This window comes from Anabas testudineus, chromosome 16, assembly GCF_900324465.2.
Source record: "Anabas testudineus chromosome 16, fAnaTes1.2, whole genome shotgun sequence".
Lineage (NCBI taxonomy): Eukaryota > Metazoa > Chordata > Actinopteri > Anabantiformes > Anabantidae > Anabas > Anabas testudineus.
In genome coordinates, this window is record NC_046625.1 from 9,486,778 (window position 1) to 9,508,869 (window position 22,092).

At 40.1% G+C, this 22,092-nt stretch overlaps 2 protein-coding genes and 3 non-coding genes across 5 annotated transcripts; all 5 read right to left on the reverse strand.

Annotated features, from left to right (window-relative positions):
- Window positions 1-1,165: 1,165 nt before the first annotated feature.
- wu:fj39g12 (ANP domain-containing protein) lies at window positions 1,166-3,138 on the reverse strand. Its single transcript, XM_026370656.1, has 3 exons — window positions 2,930-3,138; window positions 2,117-2,267; window positions 1,166-1,926 (listed from the first exon to the last, which is right to left on the reverse strand). The coding sequence occupies exons 2-3, from the start codon at window positions 2,213-2,215 to the stop codon at window positions 1,630-1,632; spliced, it is 396 nt and encodes a 131-aa protein (XP_026226441.1). The 5' UTR covers window positions 2,216-2,267; window positions 2,930-3,138; the 3' UTR covers window positions 1,166-1,629.
- A 1,489-nt stretch (window positions 3,139-4,627) lies between these two features.
- ncapd2 (non-SMC condensin I complex, subunit D2) lies at window positions 4,628-22,079 on the reverse strand. Its single transcript, XM_026370499.1, has 32 exons — window positions 21,955-22,079; window positions 21,478-21,597; window positions 21,310-21,385; window positions 21,167-21,225; window positions 20,904-21,079; window positions 20,267-20,412; window positions 19,841-19,968; window positions 19,518-19,641; window positions 19,238-19,385; window positions 17,717-17,914; window positions 17,499-17,633; window positions 17,328-17,415; window positions 16,326-16,533; window positions 16,096-16,214; window positions 14,823-15,023; window positions 13,661-13,835; window positions 13,376-13,460; window positions 13,074-13,210; window positions 12,123-12,255; window positions 11,751-11,826; window positions 11,436-11,651; window positions 11,129-11,289; window positions 9,685-9,796; window positions 9,385-9,508; window positions 8,941-9,096; window positions 7,201-7,378; window positions 7,014-7,108; window positions 6,768-6,848; window positions 5,833-6,016; window positions 5,576-5,744; window positions 5,349-5,468; window positions 4,628-4,922 (listed from the first exon to the last, which is right to left on the reverse strand). Exons 2-32 carry the CDS (start codon window positions 21,593-21,595, stop codon window positions 4,840-4,842), a joined length of 4,209 nt encoding a protein of 1,402 aa, XP_026226284.1. The 5' UTR covers window positions 21,596-21,597; window positions 21,955-22,079; the 3' UTR covers window positions 4,628-4,839.
- Window positions 16,940-17,238, reverse strand: LOC113171190. Its single transcript, XR_003299692.1, has one exon. It is a non-coding gene; the product is annotated as a small nucleolar RNA U85 (small nucleolar RNA).
- Window positions 18,138-18,445, reverse strand: LOC113171189. The gene has a single exon (XR_003299691.1). It is a non-coding gene; the product is annotated as a small nucleolar RNA U85 (small nucleolar RNA).
- On the reverse strand, window positions 20,513-20,840 carry LOC113171191. Its single transcript, XR_003299693.1, has one exon. It is a non-coding gene; the product is annotated as a small nucleolar RNA U85 (small nucleolar RNA).
- Window positions 22,080-22,092: the final 13 nt, after the last annotated feature.

Consider the following 22,092-nt stretch of genomic DNA (forward strand, 5'->3'; position numbering starts at 1 on the left):
GTCCAAGTCTCGGGGCATAGCTGAACTTCCACAACCCTGAGTGCATGCATGGCAGTCTTGCCCTTTGGTTTGCAGCTTAAGGTCAAAGAGGGGAAGTAAAGGTCAGGCTAAGATTAGACACTGGCTGTCTAACCAACACTTGTGCCATGCTATACGCACAGTACTGTAAATGCTACTGCATAAGAATCACGTGTTCTTTCTACAATACAACTGTTGACCTACCATAGAGAGGAAATGAAAAGGCATAGGATAAGGTATCTGTTTTAATTCTAATTTAATTTAAATATAAGTACAAATACAAGTTCACTGTTATTCTCTATGTACAACAACCTTTTAGGTTTGTAAATTTAACTTTTCAATCCATCTGTGTTCATTTTTACGTTAGGGTCTGTCCAATTTACTTTATCAAAAAGTGCAGTGATGACAAAACACATCGATTACCATGTGATGATATGTGCACTGTCATGTCTGCATGTAAAAGAAAACCTCCAGCTACATCCAAGTCCAGTGCAAAGTCCAGAGGGCGGCTCTGTGTGGTAACAGACCAGCGATAGACTGCCATCAAGTGTCTCTGCGGAAACACTGCACCTTACTTCTATTATCAACAACCCAAATACCACAAATTAAAAAAAAAAAAACATATTTTGAATTGATGCATGTGTAGGTCTGCACATTCTGTGAATTGCCCGAGTTGATATCTACCAGCATCAATCAGATGTTTTGATAAGATCCTATCAGTTACATTACCTCATGAATTTAAGTCATCTCAGAGAAAGTCACCATCAAAAAGTCATTATTTGTCTTTTTTTTCTTACTAAAAAGCTGCTCTATAACTAAGTAAGTCCCTTACATGTACAGTTGCATCATATTTAGGTATACATATTATGCATAGACATACAGAATATATACACAAAGATGCCAAAATTATATTTATTTCCATTTTCATGCTCAGTGCTGAGAAATTCCTGCCGTTAGACATTAAATAAAAGCTGAAGTGCCTAAAAAAAATCTGTCAGGAGAATGTGAGGCTCCCTTTTGAAGGATAAATTGAGATGACAGTGAGCAGGGAGTGAGCATAGTGGGATGAATCTCACAATCATTCAAATTTCTGTGAGGGGAAAAAAAAACAAAAAAAAAAAACACACAGAACACAGCAAATGTCAAATCCATTTAATTCATGCAAATCATAGGTAACATAAAAACAAACCACAGGAATTCCAGGTGCTGTTATGTTTGGACCTCCACATCCAGTACGTCTGATTTTACACACAATCCCCTGGCGACAAAATATTTGAACATTTTTACATTTGCTGTATGCAGATCAAGCCATAAAGTGCCAAATTACTAAAAAAAGAATAAAATAAACAAGCTTAACAATGAAAAATGTTCATTTCATGTAGACATAGTTAATGTGTTCTAATACTTACACATGGAATAAACTAGAGCTGCTCTGTCAAACAACCACAACAGTATGAAGCATCTGATCTATGCTGGATGAAACCACATTAGCACTGTGAGTTTACGCCGTACTACATGTAAACATCCTTCACTGCAGGTGAACGGCTTGGCATGTGCGCTTTTCTGTACTATGCTCTAAGAAGGATGTCATCAGTCTTTTTCCTCTCTGTACTAACAGCCCAGTCCACTCATGGACCCAATCCGATCCAGCTTCAGCCCAAAGCAGCCGCGGTTCCATCCCCTCCGTGACCGGTCTGGTTCTGCTCGCTTCTGATTGGCCAGGGCGCCCTTCAGCAGGCGCAGCCAGGGGGTCTCGGGCTGTGCTTGTACATCAGCCCACTTGGGGTACTCTGCTGCTTTGGCCCCAGAGGAGAAGGTGGACTGCTCTTCTGGCTGGCTGTTCAACAAGTTCTCCAGGTCATCCAGAGTCAAAAGATCATTATAGCGTTCAAGAAACTGCTCCATAAACTGCAGAGAGGAAAGAAAGATCAAATTTAATTGTCAGGGAGTGTACGGGGGAGAATAATTCAATCAGAGATACATTTCATTACTTTCCCTTCCTTCTGGGCTGGTCTCTTGTATCCACTATTCATCCGCTCTGAATTCCCCTTAATGTACTCTTTATGTACCCCCCCCCTTCCTCTTTCTCCCTCTGTACCTGCACAGCATCAGGAGAAGGATGCAGAGCACGAGCCTCTGTGATCTCCACGGGTGTCAGGAGCAGCAGAGTGGCACAGAGCAGCACAGGACACAGCATGGTAACGGAGATGAGAAGCAGCAAAGATGGAGCTGAAACAGTAAAACACTGGCTGCAAAGACACAAACACAGAAAAGATAAGAGAAATTACAACTTATACTAAAATATCCAGATGAGCATGGTGGCTGCAGAAAATGACAGTTTTGATAGAAAATGGTGTGTGATGAGTTAGATAAGATGTTTTTATACTCAAATATCTTTGTAGACACTAAAAAATGTCTCAATTTGTACATTTATTATTTTAACATTTATTTAAATTTAAAAATAAGTTCATTTGTCTACTTACCAGGTACCACGCAAATAAAAACTGTTATACGTACATAAGCAAAGCAATAAATGTTATAAATATAGGCCATTTAACCGAGGCTAATTTGCTGCCCCCGTTCCCGGTTAAGCTTTTAAATCGAGGTTAAAATAGAATCGAAATAAATATTTCAAGAGGAAAAATTCATTTTCAATGAAAGGATCAGATGGCAATTCAGATCCCACTGATTTTGTAGTTAGTTTTTTTTTTAATGGTAAATGAATAAAATATTTTTAAACACTGACATTTGACTCTTTAAAAATACAAAGTTTTGCACAATTTAAGTGTTAGGAAAATATTGTGTATAAAAATGTACATTTGATTATAAAATAAATAAAGAACGCCAATTGCTGCAGCTGTAGCTTATATGTCTAACAATTTTAAAAGAAAGTTTAAGATAGGATACACACCTGTTTGTTTTCTCTCAAAGCTCTGGGTGTCTTCTACTCTCACAGGCTCTTCTCCATTTCCCTCACTCTCAGTCTCTCAGCTACCTCTCACTTGTTGGCACCTGCTGGGAGCATCAATATCTCACTCGCCTGGCTCCTCCCACTCCTCGCTCTCACTTTGTGATGGAATTGAAAGGATGATTTTCTTCCTCTTGCGTCTGTCCTCTTGGCAGAAGCTGAACGTTGGGGCATCAGCTGGGATGCTGCAGAGGTTTTGTAGAGCCAGAAACGACCCCCCCCCCCCCACATCTCCTTTTCTTTGGAGTGATGTCATACTCTTGGAGACTGTCATTGCCAAGGTGACTACGTGGACTCCTCTGTAAGCCATACTGATGCTGTACAAATCAAGGTCAGAGGGCAATGGACAGCCAATGCCTTGTCAATGCGCAATGGGACCAGTGATTTATGAAGTGAACTGGCTGGAAAGATTCACAGGTTCTATGTCACGACTCAATCTGAATTATACATTTTCCCATGTGGTAACAATGCTCCTTGAGCTTATTAGCCTCCCTTCTCCTCTTTGTCTCTGTGGCGTTTCCCAGCCGGTACTGACCTCCCCTCTATGTTGGGTAAGTTACAGTCTGTCAGTACCATCTGCTCCCTGTACCCCCTGCCGCCAAATTACAACACTAGCATAAGATGCACAATCTAACACACAGACCTCAAAGTTCAACAGCCTCTCATTATTTCAAGTACATAAACCCCTGCAATTACAAGCGAGCATCAGATAGCAGGCAGAGATTCACGTCCACTTCTATTAAACCAATAAATGTTTCTCCTAATCGACACACGTATAATCAAACTTTTCAGATGAGAGAATACATCTCTGCAGTACTAAAGTTATAAACAGGGCAAATCTACTTATATTTGCTCACTTAGCACCCACTGAGTCCATTTAAAGTCAGATAAAACCCAACTGCTGGTGCATTCATATTGTGAGCCTGTTGTTGGCAAAGTGTCTTTACATAACATATCAATCACACATACAGAAATTCACCCATCTCGTCTTTTCGGAGAGGACAATGTGTGGGAGAAGGAGTAGGCGAAAAGGAGCGAGATTAGTGATGAGGGGAGTGGAGGGAGGGGGTTAAACTAGCACGCATGTGATGTCAGCGAAGAGAGGAGCGCTGTAGGAGGGAAAAGTAGGCAGCCGAGAGTAGGAGGAGGATGGGAGGGAGAAAAGCGCCCGGCGGAGAGCGGAGGGAGACCTACAAAAGAGATTGATTACAGGAGAACCGAGGCGGCCAACTAGGCAACAGCAAATGTGTCAGACGGAACAAGAAGGAGAAAAAAAAGAAAAAAAAAAAGATTGTAAATAAACATGCAGCCAAGTTCATGGGTGAGAAAAAGAGTGAAAGTGTCTGATAGAAATCTGATATTACACAACAAGCAAAAAAACAAAAAAAAAAAATAGGAAAGAAAAATTAAGTGAAGCAGCATGGACGGATGTACGGTAGTAACACTGTCTGGACAAGCTGTGACATACCATTAAACACTGCTGTCCAAACATAATACAAGCAGACATTCAAAGCTGCTTGTAATGATGGTGTAAATTTACTTGACTTAACCCAGCAGACACCAAACCCTTCACACATTTGTTTGTCAGCCCTTCAGAGTTTTCTTCAGCCTGCAGAGGCTCGTGAGTGATGAAGCTCAAACTGAGACAGACAGCCAGTTTTATTAAAGACGTCTTAATTCTACTTCTTTATATATGTCAGACTAATGTAGGTTGGTGGTGAGTACCAATATCTTTAAAAAAATTTACAATTAAAAAAAAAAAAAAGAAACAGTTTAAAAACATGTAAAAATGCAATGTTTACATTACAGATAAAAGATTAAAACAGACAATAATAAAACAATAAAAAGGAAAATCAGTTTCTGAGGCGAGCTCGTCGGGACGTGCGGGCGATAGGAGTCGTCACTTTAGGTGTCTCACTCTCTGCCATCACTGCATCTAATGGGAAGGAAGAAAGAATTAAATTAGGATTAGAAGTTGATGGAAGGAGAAGAAACCGTGGGCCATGTCAGCCATCAACTACCAGGGTGTCAGGAACAGTTTTACATGTTTAGGTTGAACATTATTAAAAAAAATTATTAGTGTATATAGAAAATGTATTAAACGCCACACAAAACAATTTGTAGAATTCTTGTTCATTTAGGTTTTTATATAAAATCTCAGATATCCTCAGATCTTGGATTAGTGCTGCTGCGGTGCACAACTCACTTCGAAGAACCCACAGTGCAAAATCTTCAGTGCTTCAGTCCACTGGTTCAAACAGTCTGAACTTTGATGCAGTATTTCAAAGTCCCTTATCGACTTCCCACAATCATGAATTACATTCTACACACAATACCAGGACTGTACAGTGGCAGCACTCACCCTCCTCATCCTCCTCCTCATCACTGCTGAAGGTGATCACAGGTTTCTTTGACTTGCGAGATCTCTGAGGCGTCACAAAACTGTCATCACCACGGCTAGAAACTGAAGGCTTTGTTTGACCTGTGTCAAAGATGTAGCATATTTTTTAAAGATTTATTTTGTCCAATATAAATCAGCTTATTTCTGCAACTTATAAGTCATAGAAGGTTCGAGCTCCGAGAACTGACCTCTTTTGGTCCTTGGACGTCCTTTAGCAGGCAAAGGTGTGCGCATGACTGTCTTGTCAGTGGAACCTCCTTCCTTTTGGTTCTCATCGTCCATCTCAGGGCTTTCAACATTCTCCAGCCCTCGTGTGTGAACTGCTGTCAGACGCTTTTCAAACTCATCTATCTGGGCCTGGTGATCAAAGTTACCACCAGTGACGCAAATACTACACCAAACAAACTGATCACACATCTCTCAACAGGAGTATATTGTACTTTACCTTAAACTGTGGTTTGGCCCCACGACGGAGCTTGGCAGTAATGTTGAGCAGAGGCTGGTAGACACCAGGCTCGGTCAACTTGTCACTGTAACACTCCCAGCACTCTTGAAGCCTCTTAAAACCACGCTCACACATCGACAACAGAGAAAGGGATGTTGCCAAATCACACCACTGACGTTCTGTCCTGAGGGTGAAGTAAAATAAGAGATGCAGGGATTAGAGACCAAATCTGATTAGAAACATATGCAAAACACAGCAAAAATAACTCAAATCCTGGATCCTTGATAAAAAAAGCATATTACTCATTGATCTAGCTTTGACGTGGCATTTGGACCAAATCTCATTTTCTAGGAACCTCTTAGATCTAAATTCACTTTGCTATTGGGTAATGTAAAATGCCCTTCCTTTGAGCTCCGAGTATAGATGGAGTATGAGTCAGAGGCAGAGTGTTTTACAATTGCTCTCAACTACAGTCACGTCCATAAATATTTAGACAGTGACAATTTTCATCATTTTGGTTATGTAGTCCACTACAATGGATTCTAAAAGGAACCATCAAGATGTTTTAATTTCAAATTCAATGTGGTGGCGAACACAACTAAGATGATGAAAATTGAGTTATTACAAAATAAGTATGGACCTGAATGTAAATAGGAAGACCATTTCCATGACAAAACAATACATCTGAAGATTTAACTGTGTAGGTAAAAGGTGAACAGAAGTGTGAACTTGATTTAATTGCAGATTTCTCTTCACATACTAAAAGCACCACTAATTGCACATGCATCCACGCTTTTGTCTTGTCCAATTCAAATACTGTAGGACAGTAGAAATGAGCAGGGAAACAGTAAAGGGAGGGGGGTGGGGGGAGACAACAAAAGACGCAGGTCAGAGATGTGAGGATGAGGAAAAAGAGGAGGTGGAGATGTACTTACTTGGCAGTCCTAAAACGCTGACACAGTTTCTCTACCAGAGACTCAGTCTGCCTTTCTTTTGTGATGTAGGAGAACAGCTGTCTGAAAACGCACGAACAACACCACATCTAAACAACGATCTCAAAATAGCAAAGCTGTCAAACTTTCTCAACAGCGAGCCTATAGATTCCTGCACAGTATCGACACATCCTCTGTGGACAAACGCAGCAAACGAAAGAAGACATGGTGTAAAGCTGGCGAACTCACTTCATGATGGTGTTGAAGTCCTCTGAGCTCATTCCTCTCTCTGGATCAGACAGGCGGCTGATGATGTCTGGGAGGAGGTTATAGATCGCATTGTCCTGATGGGTAACACCAAGATAAAACAGTAAGAAACCATCCACAACATTCAGACTCCAGTTAGGGTTCTGGGTGTGTGTTAGTGTATGAGTACCTTGGTGGCCAACTCATTGAAGAAGTTCAGAGCCAGGCTGGTAATATGTGGCTCTGGGTCAATTAGCAACACAGCCACCTCACTGACTTGACCTTTGACCTTGAGGACATCCTTAAGCACCAACTGAGTAAGAACTGTCACAGCTGTCTGCCTCACTGAGGGAACCTCATCGCTGAGCCTGAAAAAGAAAAGGATCTCAAATAACTGGCTGCAGTATAGACTTCACATTTAGTTATGTGAAATATTTCATTTGTTATGATAGAGAAGTCAGATGTTCACTATGACATACTATATATTGTATAATTCATCCTTTGAAGAAGCTGAATATCTGTACAGAAGTTAATGACAATCCTTTGAGGTCTTGTTTAGATAGAGTTGTGAAGTGACCAACACTGCTCTTCCTTCAACTACTTTGCCAGCGTGGCTACAAAACTAGGCAGCAGTAAAATGTTCTGCAGTTGGTGTATTTGTTTTTTGTTTTTTGTTTTTTTTTTTCCAGCCCTGGTCAATTAAGCTTTCCATAAAGACTTGGAATTAGCCCAAACATTACTAAAACCAAACAACTGTCACAGCCTCTGCTGAATGAAACGGGATTGAGCAGGCTGTGGCAGGGCAATCTGATAGCATTCGGAGACTAATTCAGATTTACCCTCACCCAAAAACACAGCACAAAAGAAACTCATTAACCATTTCTCATTTATGCCAGAGCAAGACTCCTGGCAGAGGATCAGACACTTGTACATGGCACTTCCACATGCCAGTGCAGAGGCTTACAACAGCAATGAACAGGGTAATTAATTCTTAAGGCGCTTATCAGGAGGCTCCAGGACAGCAGCAATGAGAGCAGTGGAGGTGTTGGTGTGTGGGAGACAATTAGGAAATACCATGAAATACTTATCAGGTAGAACTGGGAGGGCAATGACTCATAAAAAGAACAAAATGTCTTACACGACTGAAACACCTCAATGTGAGCATTATCAACCATTATAATTAAAAGCGCACTTCATCAAAAAAGAGCAACTTCAGCTACCAAGTTGGCTATAGGGAACCAGTGTAACTTTATAGTTGAATAAGACAGAAACCATGAGGTGCATTTATTTTTTTTAAACTGAAAGAATACCTACAAGAGTAGACTCTTGTAGAACCTCTGACTTCGCCTCAATAATTCAACCGCTCTGTATAATTACAACACACTAGTCATTGGTTCTGGTCACAATTCGTAACACACCAGTAATTAAGCTGTTGGTTGTCTAAGAGTGCCCATGTCTGAAGAGGTCTAAGGCTCCACCCCAGTTCACAAGTGAGGGAGAGATTTCTAAAAGCCACAAAGTGCTAGCTGGTTCCCATGGAAACCACAGAGGTCGGGATACAAGGCAGATAGCAGAATTTGCCCGCATAGATCATTTCAAAGTTTGTTTCCTCCCATTAAAAAGTCGTGATGGAAAGAGTAAACTTTTCCCATCATGTGGCTCAGTGGAGCATTGTGACAGTGGCAACGCTTCAGTGGCTCAGGGGAACAACACGCTGAGATGTGGTGGTGGGATCTGGATGACGATAGCTCAAGTGTACAAGCATAAGGGGAATGTTGCCTGAGATGAAACGTCATTTACAGCACACCCACTCAGCTGAGCCACCAGGCATAGGTTGTTGCTTCTAGTCTTAGGTGACAAACAAATCTGGAATATGACCAATTTATTTTACAATACTGGGCATATCAATTTGAATGTGTCATTATGTTACCTTGCATAGAGATTCTGTGTCCAGGGCTCTAAAATGTTTGGGAAACGCACAGTGAGGTCTCCAAGGGCTATTATGGCATTGGCCCTGACAACAGGAAAAGCAGAGCGCTCCAGCACAGTAAACATGAGACGGATGTTCTCTTCACACACCGATGGGCTGACATAAGGGATAAAGAAATCACAGCATTAAATTTGATTACAATAATTCAGCTCAGTTCATGTACAGCCATATGTAGGATTATAACATTTTATTTTCATTCTTTATATTAGTTTCTAAATTAAGTTATATATGATTTGGTCCATAAATTGTCTGTAAAAGTAAAACCGGAACCTTTGACATTTATTTTCACATCACTGTTGCAGATTAATGTCTTTGATAAACTAACTGTTCAAGCTCTGCATATAGGTACGGAATAAGAGCACTGAAAAATGTCAATGTATTTACCTTATCATCATGTACTGAGAGAGTGCCAGACAAGCAGCAGTGGTGAGCTGTGGGTGGGAATAGCGTCCTGGGGAGCTGCAGACTTTCACCAGCAGGGGAAGGAATGCACACAGCAAATTCTCCTCTAAGCAGACAGAGAGAGGGGGGTGGGAGAAGATGATTAAGTAATATATGAAGTATGGCAATAGAATTAACATCTATGAGAGAAATCATATTTAGTGGAGGATGAAGAGTTGCATTCATCCATTCGTTACATTCATCTTTGTTGTGGGTCAGAAAAGCATAACAAGTGTCAATTACCAGCTAGTAATTCTGTCTCGCAAATCTTTCTTATGAGTTCAGCCTCTGTATCTTCAGCTGAGGCACCAATCAAACCAAGCTCTTCCTCCATGGCACTCTCATTAGCCATTTGCTGTAGGAGAAACAGACATTATCAAAAATGTTCAATAGTATCTCCATTTTATCCCTGAAAAGCATCATGAGAACTTTTTTGACTGATATAGTCAAATTAAGTTAAATCTTACTGCAAAGTCAGAAGGTTCTCTACTAGAACTCTATTTAGTGAAAGCTCAAGAGTTGGTATTAAAATCATCTTAAAACATAAAAAAGACAAACCTAAGATAAAGATTGATAAGATAAAGTCATCAATACCAATTTAGTTTTCAATTACCCTAGATATGCAATACTAGTCAAAGGTTTGTTTTTCCATTAAAAAAATACTTTAGCTGTTTTACCATCATTGCAAAAAAGGGTTATCTAAAGATCAGGTACCCCATTACATTAATAATCTTGCATTTGCAACTCGAAATGTTTCCAGCTAAAAATGAATAAGTTATAATATTAACAATGTCTACACTGTATTTATGATCAATAAGATGTACATCTCAGTAATAAAAAAAAGCAATGTTGTTCACCACACAACACTCACATTTTACTTTGCCACTGTAAAATGCCCCATTCAGTGAATATCTTAGTAACAATACAAAAAAATGTATATGGTTAGACTTTTATTAGTACATACTCTCTAATTTCAATATCAGTACTTGATTCAAATCAGGCATTCGTGTGGCTATAGCAACTGTCCAGAATTTGGCAGCTTGAGAGGAAGGACTGAACTCTCATTACTTTGAGTATTGCTAAAAACGTGTCGTCCCTGCAGAGGAGACACACCATGTGATATTTTAGGCTTTAATCAAATCTATGAATTTTGCTGTATGCAACTCTGACTCGTTTCCACCCTCTAAACAGAAAAATGTGACTGAAAAAGACGTATATTAGTAATTAAGGAGACATTTATCTCCTTGTTCCCTGATGGGTAGAACAATTACGAGTTGTCACTCATCTGACTGCGCAACCAAAATAAATCTCATCAAGCGACCCTGCTGAGACTGGGTCTAATTGTCAAAATGATTTTGCAGGGGGTTGTTTTGGCTTCTTTTGTAACCTTGAAGTATCTGTAGAAATACAGGCAACTGCCATTTGCCTGTAAATATTCTACAAGTAAAAAAAAACTAGCACACACACACTATTATCTATCTACTGTACCTATGGAAAATTTTACAAATGAATTTAGAAAATCATGACTGTATTTAACCACGTTTTTCTCCAACAAATTTCATCTTTCATATGTCCGTTTTATTTCTGCTGTAGCCAATATGTTGTTTAATTTCAAGGGCACTCTACTGGATTGCTTTACAAATTGTATAGTAAAGGTACAGTGCACATGTCTCTGCAGCCTCATTACCTTAGCTTTGCTGGATGGGGCTTTTTCTTTCTCCTCCCTCTCCTCTGTCTCTCCTCTCCTCCTCCGCAGCTCAGCACTCACACTGCGCTCAAGGTGAGACACCTGCCAGAAAGCCACGCAGCCACACAGAGCCAACAGTTGTGCCAGACACACACAGCTCACTGCAGGAGAGAAAGATGTTGATGTGTGATTAAGAGCATGTTGACAAAGCTAGGGACTCTGGGACAGGTTACACAGAGTCAACATAGACAGTACATTGTGCCAATGCCAAGTCACACACACACAACACTACAAATGTCACATTCACCTTGTTCACCCTGCTCAGTGGACTCTTGGGATCCATCTTGCATTTGGCCAGCATCCTTATTGACTTCCCCGCCTTCTGCAATTTGATCTAGCAATAGGCGAGCGCTACGCTGTAGCAGCCGGGAGCACAGCTGATCAGGAGATTCAGCCAGGAAGTATATGAGACGAACAGCATGTTCCATGAAGCTCTGCCAGTAAGGGTCTTCCATCACAACACCTGGAGCAAGTGAAAGTAAATGAAGTTCAGGGATGAAACTGTAAGCAGCAAAAGATGAAAAAGAAAAAAAGCTTCTAAATTTCTAAACAAAGGATCTACCTTCAGCAATTGCCTGGGTGAGGCATGTGAAGAGCTGATGGTCCTGGGGCAGTCTGAATGGAGCGCCTTTCGATTGCTGGTAGAAATAATGTAGTGCACTATTAACATTGTATAAAAACTCTTTGTATGTCTACAGGCTGTAATCAGTTACATCTCAATACCAGATATCCTGTGCTACTTAATCAATCATGTTTTTGTCCAACAAATAATTATGTAGCAGACTTGACACCTGACTACTTTTCATGTATTTAGGAAAAGTCATCAGGAATGAAGCTTTCTTAACAGTCCCTGAACTTGTTAAACCTTTGGACCCTGTCACACCGACTACATCATTACATCAATGCTTAGGCAAATCATGCTTTGTCTTCTTACCCTGACATGATCAGTGATGCTGCAGATGGTGATTACTGTGTCTCTAGCCAGAAGGAAGTCTTCAGTAACTTTTTCTCCCACAGCCACAGAACAGAGAGTATCCAGATTACTGAGGACCACCTCTCTCTCTGCCCTGTTACAACATTCAAATCCAACAAGCATTTTTACAAAGAGGCATAAAGTATATGTTTTTTATTCCTAGATGATAACATCGTTATGCAAAGTGAAACACTAACATCTCTGCCCTTCATCACCCTGACTGTTGTGTACTGGCCTTGCCAGTGCTAAGCTGCTGCCCAGTTAATGCATGTAGGATGATAGGTTAGGAGAAGAGCATAAGATTTAATAGGTTATGAATGCTACCAATGGGATGAAGAGAGGCACCAGCGTGGGTGGACTGCAGATAGTCGCTCTTTAAGCTCTCGCTTGCTCTTCCCTACAGCAGTGGCAGTCTTTGAGGTACATTGAGGGGGAACACTAAAATATATCTATATATGCACTGGAATACACTGGCAGAAAGCCTAGTTATATGGTCGTGACTTTGATTACAATGAAGAGGATATGAGGCTCAGCTGAGTATTCTGACTAATGAGAATCTGTTGAATGTCAAGTAGCTGAGGCTGGACCAAAATGCAAAAGGAAGTGCCTTTATGTGGTGAGAAATACTGCAAAAATTATACAGTTAAAAAAAAAAAAAAAATCAGAATGTTAATATATTCAACTTTATCTTTCAAATCCAGTTTTAACCCGTATAACAAACCGGTTCCTGGGTGGATAGTTGCCTGAAGTAAATTGAGATCTTGCATCTCTCATATGAGTTATGAGTATGGCTGGGTTTTACATTTCCCAAGCTAATAAACAAACAAAAAAGCATAAATGCTTTGTAACCTTTACTCCTTCTGTTACTCTACATGAGATGAGTTGGTGAAGGTGGAAGTGGCCTGGTCTTACCGTGCAGCCATGCCCAGCAGTAACACTGCAGCCCGCCTATGCAAGTCAGATGTCTCTCGTTTACCCGTAAACCTCTCCCACAAGACTTGCACTACAGTGGACTGGAGATTGCTTCCACTGCCAAAGAACTCTTGCACCTGCAGACATGTTTGAATGTTTTTACTACAAGGTATTTATCTCAATGGAGAATGAAACCCCGTACAAAGACTATGGCTGTTGCAGACATGTCCTATAATATACATGGTGTTGATTTGACCACCATAAACAGATATTACTTATGAAAGTATTAACAAATAACTCACTATTTCTTCAAGACATTGTATTGTCCCCAGAGATGCATCCACCATCAGCTCAGAGAGACTGTCCACAAGGGTTTGGGCTTTCATTCTAACAAACAACACAGTTGCTTTTAAGAAAAGAGCACATAACACATTTTCCAAGTCGTAAATATGCATTACATGAATTTATTATTTATATGAAAGTAAATCACATAACTATCCCATGGCAACATACATGAACCTGAACCTAAAATTTTATAAGTTAGAGGCCTTCATTTTATAAAGTGTGTGTCCAGCTGTTTTACAGACCTGATGGTGTCTCCCTGAGGGTTCAGATAAAGGCGCCTGTATGCCTGAACGACAGCATCTTTAATGGCAGCATCAGTTGACCAGACCAGAGGCAACATTTTCCTCACTCCACTGATAGAGTTGGCAACACTGAACTCACACACTGTGACACAAAACTGCACAGCCTCCTGGACCACTAAAAACACAAATCACATCTACTGTCATACAGTGGTGTGAAAAAGTCTTTGCCCCCTTACTGATTTCTTATTTTTTGCATGTTTGTCACACTTTAATGTATCTGATCATCAAACAAATTTAATTATTAGTCAAAGATAACACAAGTGAACACATCATGCAGTTTTTAAATGAAGGTTTTCATTCATTATTAATAAGGGCAACAATAAATAAAAAAACTAATTTGTGTCCAGTCACTGTCTTATGGTGGAGTCATGAACACTCATCTTAATTGAAGCAAGTGAGGCCTGTAGTTCTTTGGATGTTGTTGTGGGGTCTTTTGTGACCTCTTGGATGAGTTGTTGCTGTGCTCATGGGGTAATTTTGGTCAGCCGGCCACTCCTGGGAAGGTTCTCCACGGTTCCATGTTTTGCCATTTGAAGATAATGGCTCCCACTGTGGTTCGCTGCAGTCCCAAAGCTTTAGAAATGGCTTTATTGCCTTTTCCAGACTGATAAATCTCAAGTATTCTCTTTCTCATTTGTTTTTGAATATCTTTGGATCTCGGCATGATGTCTAGCTTTTGAGGATCTTTTAGTCTAGGCAGGTCCTATTTAAGTGATTTCTTGATTGCAAACAGGTATGACAGCAATCAGGCCTGGGTGCAAGTTATATTTTAACGGGGGGCGGCAAACGCTTTTTCACACAGGGCAATATGGTTTTGGATTTTTTTTTTGCCCTTAATAAAAACTTTCATTTAAAAACTGCATGATGTGTTTACTGGTGTTATCTTTGACTAATAATTAAATTTGTTTGATGATCAGACACATTAAAGTGTGACAAACAGACAAAAAGAAAAAAAAAAAAAAAAAAGGAAGAAGAAATCAGTAAGCGGGCAAACACTGTTTCACACCACTGTATGTGCAAATACCTTCATCTCATAGTGAGTGAATTCAAAACCTATGTAAATGCATGTTTTCTAGGCACTCTGGTAAATATCGCTTTTTACCTGAAGTGGTTTTCCAGTAGAGCATGGTGTTGATAACAGAGATTGCTCTCTCCACTTGTAAGGCAAATGTTTCAGTGTCTCTCAGGTACTGCACCAACATCTCCTGCTTCTTTAGTTCCCCATCCTCCCCCTGTTGCTCTCCCTCTTTCTGTGGGGTAGATGGCAAGTTCTGGCTGAGCTCAGCAGTGTCCTCATCAGACCCTGAGGAAAACATTAAGGTTCGAATAATGCGAGTTACAAATTGGCATTGAAAAGGATTTATACATTACTTCAACCAATTAAAGCATTCTTCCATTTCTGCTCAATTACTAAACACTTCCTGCAGCTGCTGCATAGTAATTAAGTTAAATCGGCTCCCTTTGCTGTAAGGCTTTTAGTGTGTGTAAGGCACCCACACTATTACATTAACATCATGAGGAAATAAGCCATTAAATTCTGACTTTGCCTTTGCAAATTAGTCTCTTTGGTCTCCGACAATCTCACAGGGCCAGAGTATATACTACATCTGGAACAACAAAAACAGCTTCCAACTTAAATGTTGGTGGAAACAAAAGAATGTAAACCAAGTCTTAAGTTCGGTGGTCAAGCAGGTAAGTGATTGCGTGTGTTGAATATAATAGTTATATTTTCGTATTTATTTAATAATATTTTTTTCTAAAATAACTCACCTTGGATGAAGATGAGTAGGGAAAAGCCTGCACTTAAAGTTAAACTACTAGAGGTAATATATTTGTTCCATTTATGACCGCGATTTAGATATGCCCCTTTCTGAACTGCTGACATCTTTGTCCTAACATGTGAAAAGTCTAAAAATCCTGTTGACACATTAAAAAGATTAAAAGGGGTAAGATCTAAGATCTGAACAGACATTTCACATGTTCCTTTTCTGATACTGCGATACAAAATATATTTATTAACTCATCTGCAAAGGCTCTTATTTATGTAAAGACTATAAATTTGGTAGGGTCTAAACATGACAATCTGACATAGCTGTACACATAGTGCAGCAAAGTGTTGGTGGAGGTTGTGTCATACTCAGTGATCCAGTGTTATGAAATTTATTACAGATGAGACATCTGTTTTGAGAAGAGAGGTGTTCTATGCTCTAAAGTACACCATCAACTCACACAAGATAGTAATGAATAAACACTGGAAAATAATGTGAAATGAATGTTGTCAAAACTGAGTCCTAAATGTGTTAAGTATAAGACTCATATGAGAGCACTTTTGATTTCTACTACACAGAAATACATCTACTGAGCACAGGCTTTACCTTTGAAAATCAGAGCCAGTGTATCCATCAGAGTCTCGGTGGTGAGAGTGGACAGAGAAGCAAACATCTCTGATTCAGGGAAGCAGGTGTGAGCTCTTATGCAGAGACGTATAGCGTTCCTGTAGAGGGGCATAACAAGACATTTAAACCATTATCTATCTGAACAAACCCTACAGGTAATGTAACTCTAGACAACTTTCACCATAGCCAACAATTGTGTTAAGCATCACCTGTATTTGTTGACACGGAGGTACTGTGCAATCTGCACCGCAGTTGTTCTGGCATCTTTTTCTTCCTTTTCTTCCTCCACATCACTGTTTTTCTCATCCTCCTGCTGCTCTTGCTCTGCTTCACTTGTGGGCTCCAGTTCTGCCCTGACAGTGACAAGAAGCTCAGGCTCCATGGCGGCCCACAGCTCAGACGCTTTAATCACTGCCACTGTCAGGGGGCAATATATACAACAAAAAAAAAAACAAAAACAAAATTCTAATCAGAAAGATTTAAAAACATGAATAAATTAGAAGTTAGACAATTGTTTATGCAGTTAAGAATCCAGACTGTAATGCTGGGCTCTAGAGTGCCACCATTTGATCAAGATGTGGTAGGATACAAATACTGCTCTGGTTTCTGTTATTGTGCTTTCTTCCCTTGGATTCAATTTGAACATATTTACCACCACCACAAATACTTTTAGTATTGGAATCATGTTACTTTCAAATAAAAGAGCAACTCTAAAGAAGAAATCGCCACAAATCCTGGCATTTGGTCAAATGATGTCATTAAAATATGTGAATTCCGACGACTTTATTTGAACTCAGCAGACCAGATCCGAGATTCTGAATTTGACCCTCAGATTACCAAAGAAACAACTCATAGCTAAGTGAATTGTGACGAGAACTGGGTATACCCATTGCCTCTAAACATTCACACAAAAATACACAAACACACTGTCAGGTTCATCACCATAATTACTCCAGTGAAACTTTAAATGAATAATTTGGGTTGAGCCAAGTCACTGTAGGCAGGCCCTTACAGCAGAGCAGGAACCCTCCCCTGCACTGCCAAGATTACCTGCCACTCAAGGCAAGAAGGACCCAGCTCTCATTCACTTAGCTCATATTCGCCTTGGTCTCATCACTGGGCAAAATATGTACTGGCCATAACAATCAGACTGAAGATGGCTTTAGAGAGGATTTTTAATACATTTTTGAAGGATCACAGTATGTTTTTACCAGGTTCTTGCCCCTTCAGTTTCTCCTTCATTTCTCTGAGTTTAGCCATCTCTTTCTCCAAAGGTTTCTTCAGATCTGCACTGCTTAACTGAAAAACAGAAATGACTTTGAGACTGCGAAAGCTAAGATAAATTCTATTATGTGGGTCCCAATCATGTTTATTTGAGTTACCTTGCAGCTATAGGGGTTGTGTGCAATGAAGGCTGCCAGCAGCTGTATGGCACTCTTCACCACATTTATAGATTTGTCCATCAGTCGTCCTACAGCAAGTTCCATCACTTCGCTATACCTACAAAGGGGCAGAGCCTAAACACACACAAATGCTTCAGTGACCAGTGGAGTTTACGTCATACTGTGACAAATACACTATAAATTCATATAAAACATACTTTGCTATTTACGATGCGTGCGTAGACCTGCAATACACGTGCTCTAACGTGAGAGTGTGTATCGTGCAGATGTTCTTGCAGCGTATCAAAGAAGCGATCGCGGTCGGCTTTACCAGACTCGTCTAGTCTGTCACCACACAGGACATGCACAAGGATCTCTCCCAGGACCTCGCACACGGCAACACGCATAGTGTGGCTCTGGAAAAAAGTGGAAAATGTGGAATTAGGTTGCATTAAATAGCATGGTATTTTCCACAAATATGAAGTCCTAAATGAAGAGTTGAGTGTGGCATTTTCAATGACATGCATCAGCAGCAATAAGAGCTGGCACATGCACATTAGAAAAACCTAAGCAAACAATCAAACAAAAAACAAAACAAAACAACTAATTTGTGTTGTATCTCGAAGTGTTTCAAAAATCTGCCCTCAGATTACCAAAGACGCAACTCATAGCTGGCTGAACAGCAAAGGGAGCTGGGTGAACTTCTTGGCTTTTCCATGCATACACACAACACATACACACAACCACACAATGTCAGCATCACCACAATGATTACTCTACTGTGACTGTAGAAGAATAATTTGGGTTGAGCCAAGTTACTGTAGACAGGCCCTTACAGCAGAGCAGGAATTCTCCTCTGCACTACCAAGATTACCTGTCAGTCAAAGTCAAGAAGAACCCAACTCCCATTCAGTAAGCTCGTATTCGCCTTGGTCTCATCACTGGGCAAAATGTAAACTAAACAATGTGAAAAGTAAACTTAGTGATAGTGTTTAGAAGAGACTTTTTTTTTCTTTTCTTTAGTTTATTGCATCAGTAATGCAACATTTTGGTTAAGACAACTACCAAATTTGTGATGGCCACACTTGCAGAGATCTGCACTTGGACAACAGGAAAGCTAGAGCAAATATAATGGCAGATGTTAACTTTTTGCTCCTTAACCAATCCAAGCATTATGCTGAATTTATTGGGTGTTATGTACTTTGTCCAGTAGTGCATTTATCTGTAAAGCACAAAGTCTGCCATCTCTTAAACATGTGCAAAATAACAACAGAGACCTAGTTATTCTATTCCCCTCTTTTTGTATAATATGCGTTTACACCACTGCACAAGCCAATCACAAACCAGGACAACGATGCAGCCTTAAAAGCAGTAAATGAAATTTATGATCTTAACAGGTCAGTGCCAAGTCCTTACCAATTTGGAAAAACTAAGCCAACCTCTACAAATAAAGTCCTGAAAGCTACAAAAAGCAGTGATTTGTGGAGAACAGAATCTGCCAACTCCATCAAGCAGTGTGTACCCACTTACATAGGGACTTGTTTCTTTGCATGGGCAACCCTGTTGCTGTCCCACAAAGGTCACCATAGTGATGAGTCAATCATTTTAAAGGATTTTCTTTTATATTATTACATAGAGCTTCAACTGACAAAGTGTTTTCTACAAGCAATACTGCCGATATTCTACAGACCTAAGGACTTGTTAATTTAATGTTAGTAGGATGAATAGGTGTAAAATACCTCTCCTTCCAGGTGAGTGATGAGCACACTAATGTTTGGGATCATTAAGTCAGGTACCAGGGCGCTGAGTTCCGAGAGGAAGAAAGCAAATGCTTTGACCCCTGACCCCTCTCTTGCAAGTTCTTCACTTGACTTTTGACCAATCTCTCTGTATGATAGGGAATAAAAAACAATATAATAATAATAATAATAAAAATAACACTCTTCTATTCAAACATGGTCATTTGCAGACAAAAAGGTTTGATTCCAAAAAAGAATTGACAAAGAATTTGTACTAAACCTTATTACTTCTCCTATGATAGCCCTAACTCCATATTCTGTGCTCCATACAGACACTGCCTGGGCAAACACGGATGACAACTGTTCGAAGTGTTGCAGCAACTGGATCACCTTTACACTTGCACCTGCAAAAGATTAGAGAAAGCTTTAAATGAGAGGAAAAAACTAAACAAAACAGACAACCCCTAATTTGCAATGAATACTAAGTAATAGGAAATCGTATACTTGCTTTTTGTCCTTTACACATATTATTGAAACAGGTCTGATGTGTTACATCAGTTATGAATCTTGCTCACAGGTTTAGTAAATGCATGAAGGACTAACCCAACAGGTGACTGTACTTCTTGATCAGTATCCCCAGTAGGTGAATTATACAATCCCTGGTGGGCTTGCTTTTGACATGACTAATGGTTGGGTTCTCAAGTAGTTTATAGCAGCAGCAGGTCACACAACTATAAGAAGAAAGGCAAAGAACAAACAATTGCTCAGACACCATGTTTGTGATGGTTCTTTGCACTTTACAGCTGAAAACTTGATTTAAATGTGCTGGGTAGCTTAAATTTAAAGACTTTCAGTTTTCAAATACAGAAACACTGAAAACTAACACCTCCCAACTACAGCTGAGCTTAAGGAGAAAGAGGAAGGAATAAAACCCAATAACATTAGATGTTGTAATATCTATTATGAAAATTACAGTAGATGAACTGAATTATGACAGCCAAGTATATTGTCCAGAACTTGCCACAGTACCTGGTGAACTCTTCCTCTACCAAGGAGAGGTTCCACAGTGAACGGATATCCAGCTGGAGCAGCTGGACAAGAGCCTGCAGCACCTTCTCTCTCTCCGAGTCCCACTGCAGCAGACCCTCTCCACTAGCTTTGCCCTTTTTGCCACCCTGTGCAAGATGAAATAAATAAATAATTTCTGCTCCATAGATACTAGACTGTAAGAATCCTAAGACAATAAAATTACCTGCTTAATTATTGTACAATACATGCCTTCAGATTACCAAAGACTGCAGTTCATGCATGCCAGACGAACTATACAGAGACTAAAGTTCTTGCAATCTGACATATACATTCATACAACAACAAACACACACAAATACTTGCACATTGTTTGGCAAGTTTCCTACTTATCCTATAGCATTGCTCTTGGGTGGAAGACATTGTAGGAAGTGACAGGTTAACTGTGGGAGGGCCCTTACAGCAGTGCAATAAAACTCCACCACACTGCCAAGACTACCCACCTAACAGCAGGCTTGACACCATAATCTCTTAGTCTGACTGGATCATAAAACTTGCCATGATCTCATCAGCGGGCATGTAAAGTGGTTTAACACAAAATCATGTACCATCATATCAAGTGTTTCATTAATATCCATACCTTTCCAGGGGCTGTGACAATACTCTGTCTACAAGAATAACTCTCAAGAGTCTCCGTAAGCTTGCAGAGCAAGAAGACGCTCATTTTAACTGCATTAAGCTTCTCTTTGCGCTCTGCAGCAGAAACGGATGTTGAGGCAAGGAGCGTTGGTAGGGATGCTGCCAGGCCACTAACCACTGAAAGGAATATACACCAAACAATCAATTAGCCTAACATATCAATATTGTATATCTGTCTCTTTATTACCTAAATCAGAGGCTTACCTTGTACTAGTAATTCCAGAGTGTCCTCTTTCACAGTCAGCTCCACTGAGTTGCAGTGCCTTAAAAAGTATAGACATTAGTTATGTGCTCTTATACTTGTTAATGGCAATAAAAATAGCAGTCTATGCATGATCAACACTTACTGGAGCACACTGTAGCCTGTATCAAAGTGCTCCAAAATGCATAAAGGCCCCTGGCTTCTCAGTGCTGCCTTGAATTCTGAGTGAGAGACAAAATCTTAGACACCAGCGCAAATGGAAAAACAGTCCTATAGATGTAACATAGCTTGCAGAATTTAGTTTACTACGTACTGCTAATATGTGACGGTAGCTGTTTAGGGGGGACCACATCCTGAACGACGTACTGGTTAATCCCCCCAGTCTTCACCAGATCTCCCACGCAGACCGGCAAGAAAAAGTCCCACGACATCCCTGTATCAAGAAAAACACAACTCAATACTTAGTCCATTGTCTCTGAAACATATCGACGTATGATGGACAGCTGATAGCTAGAAATAATTTCAGGGCGTTTTGGAGGACCTAGAGATAACCGTAAAAATATAACAACTCTTTCAGTTAACATAATTAAATAGTTACAGCTACATCTGTTGCTGTAAACTAAGTTAGCCAGACAAGCTAACGCTGAATTAGCTAAGCTAACGAAGCTAGCCAGGCAGAGTGCTCCAACTTCTTCTGTATAGGTTCCTAACAGAAAATGTCGTATCTAGACTAAGCACTTAGCAAACATGTGTTCACCAGCTAAGTATACTGCTCAACTGTAACGCTTACCGTCCCGTTTGCGACAACTTCGTCCTCAGATACCGAAAGTGTCGTCTGCTCTTCTCCGTCCACAAACGGTCTGATTCAAATTTGCTTGGATATCGCGCCAAAGCAAGATAACTCTGACGTCACATGTGTGCGCCTCTC

Coding starts and splice junctions, on each gene's coding strand:
- wu:fj39g12 (XM_026370656.1), bottom strand. CDS start 2,215: ATGCTGTGTCCTGTGCTGCTCTGTGCCACTCTGCTGCTCCTGACACCC. Junction 1,927..2,116: donor CTTCTCCTGATGCTGTGCAG/GTACAGAGGGAG, acceptor TCCTCTCTGCAG/TTTATGGAGCAGTTTCTTGA.
- ncapd2 (XM_026370499.1), bottom strand. CDS start 21,595: ATGTCGTGGGACTTTTTCTTGCCGGTCTGCGTGGGAGATCTGGTGAAG. Junction 16,534..17,327: donor ACTGAAGGGGCAAGAACCTG/GTAAAAACATAC, acceptor GCCCCCTGACAG/TGGCAGTGATTAAAGCGTCT. Junction 16,215..16,325: donor CTCCGTGTCAACAAATACAG/GTGATGCTTAAC, acceptor GCCCCTCTACAG/GAACGCTATACGTCTCTGCA.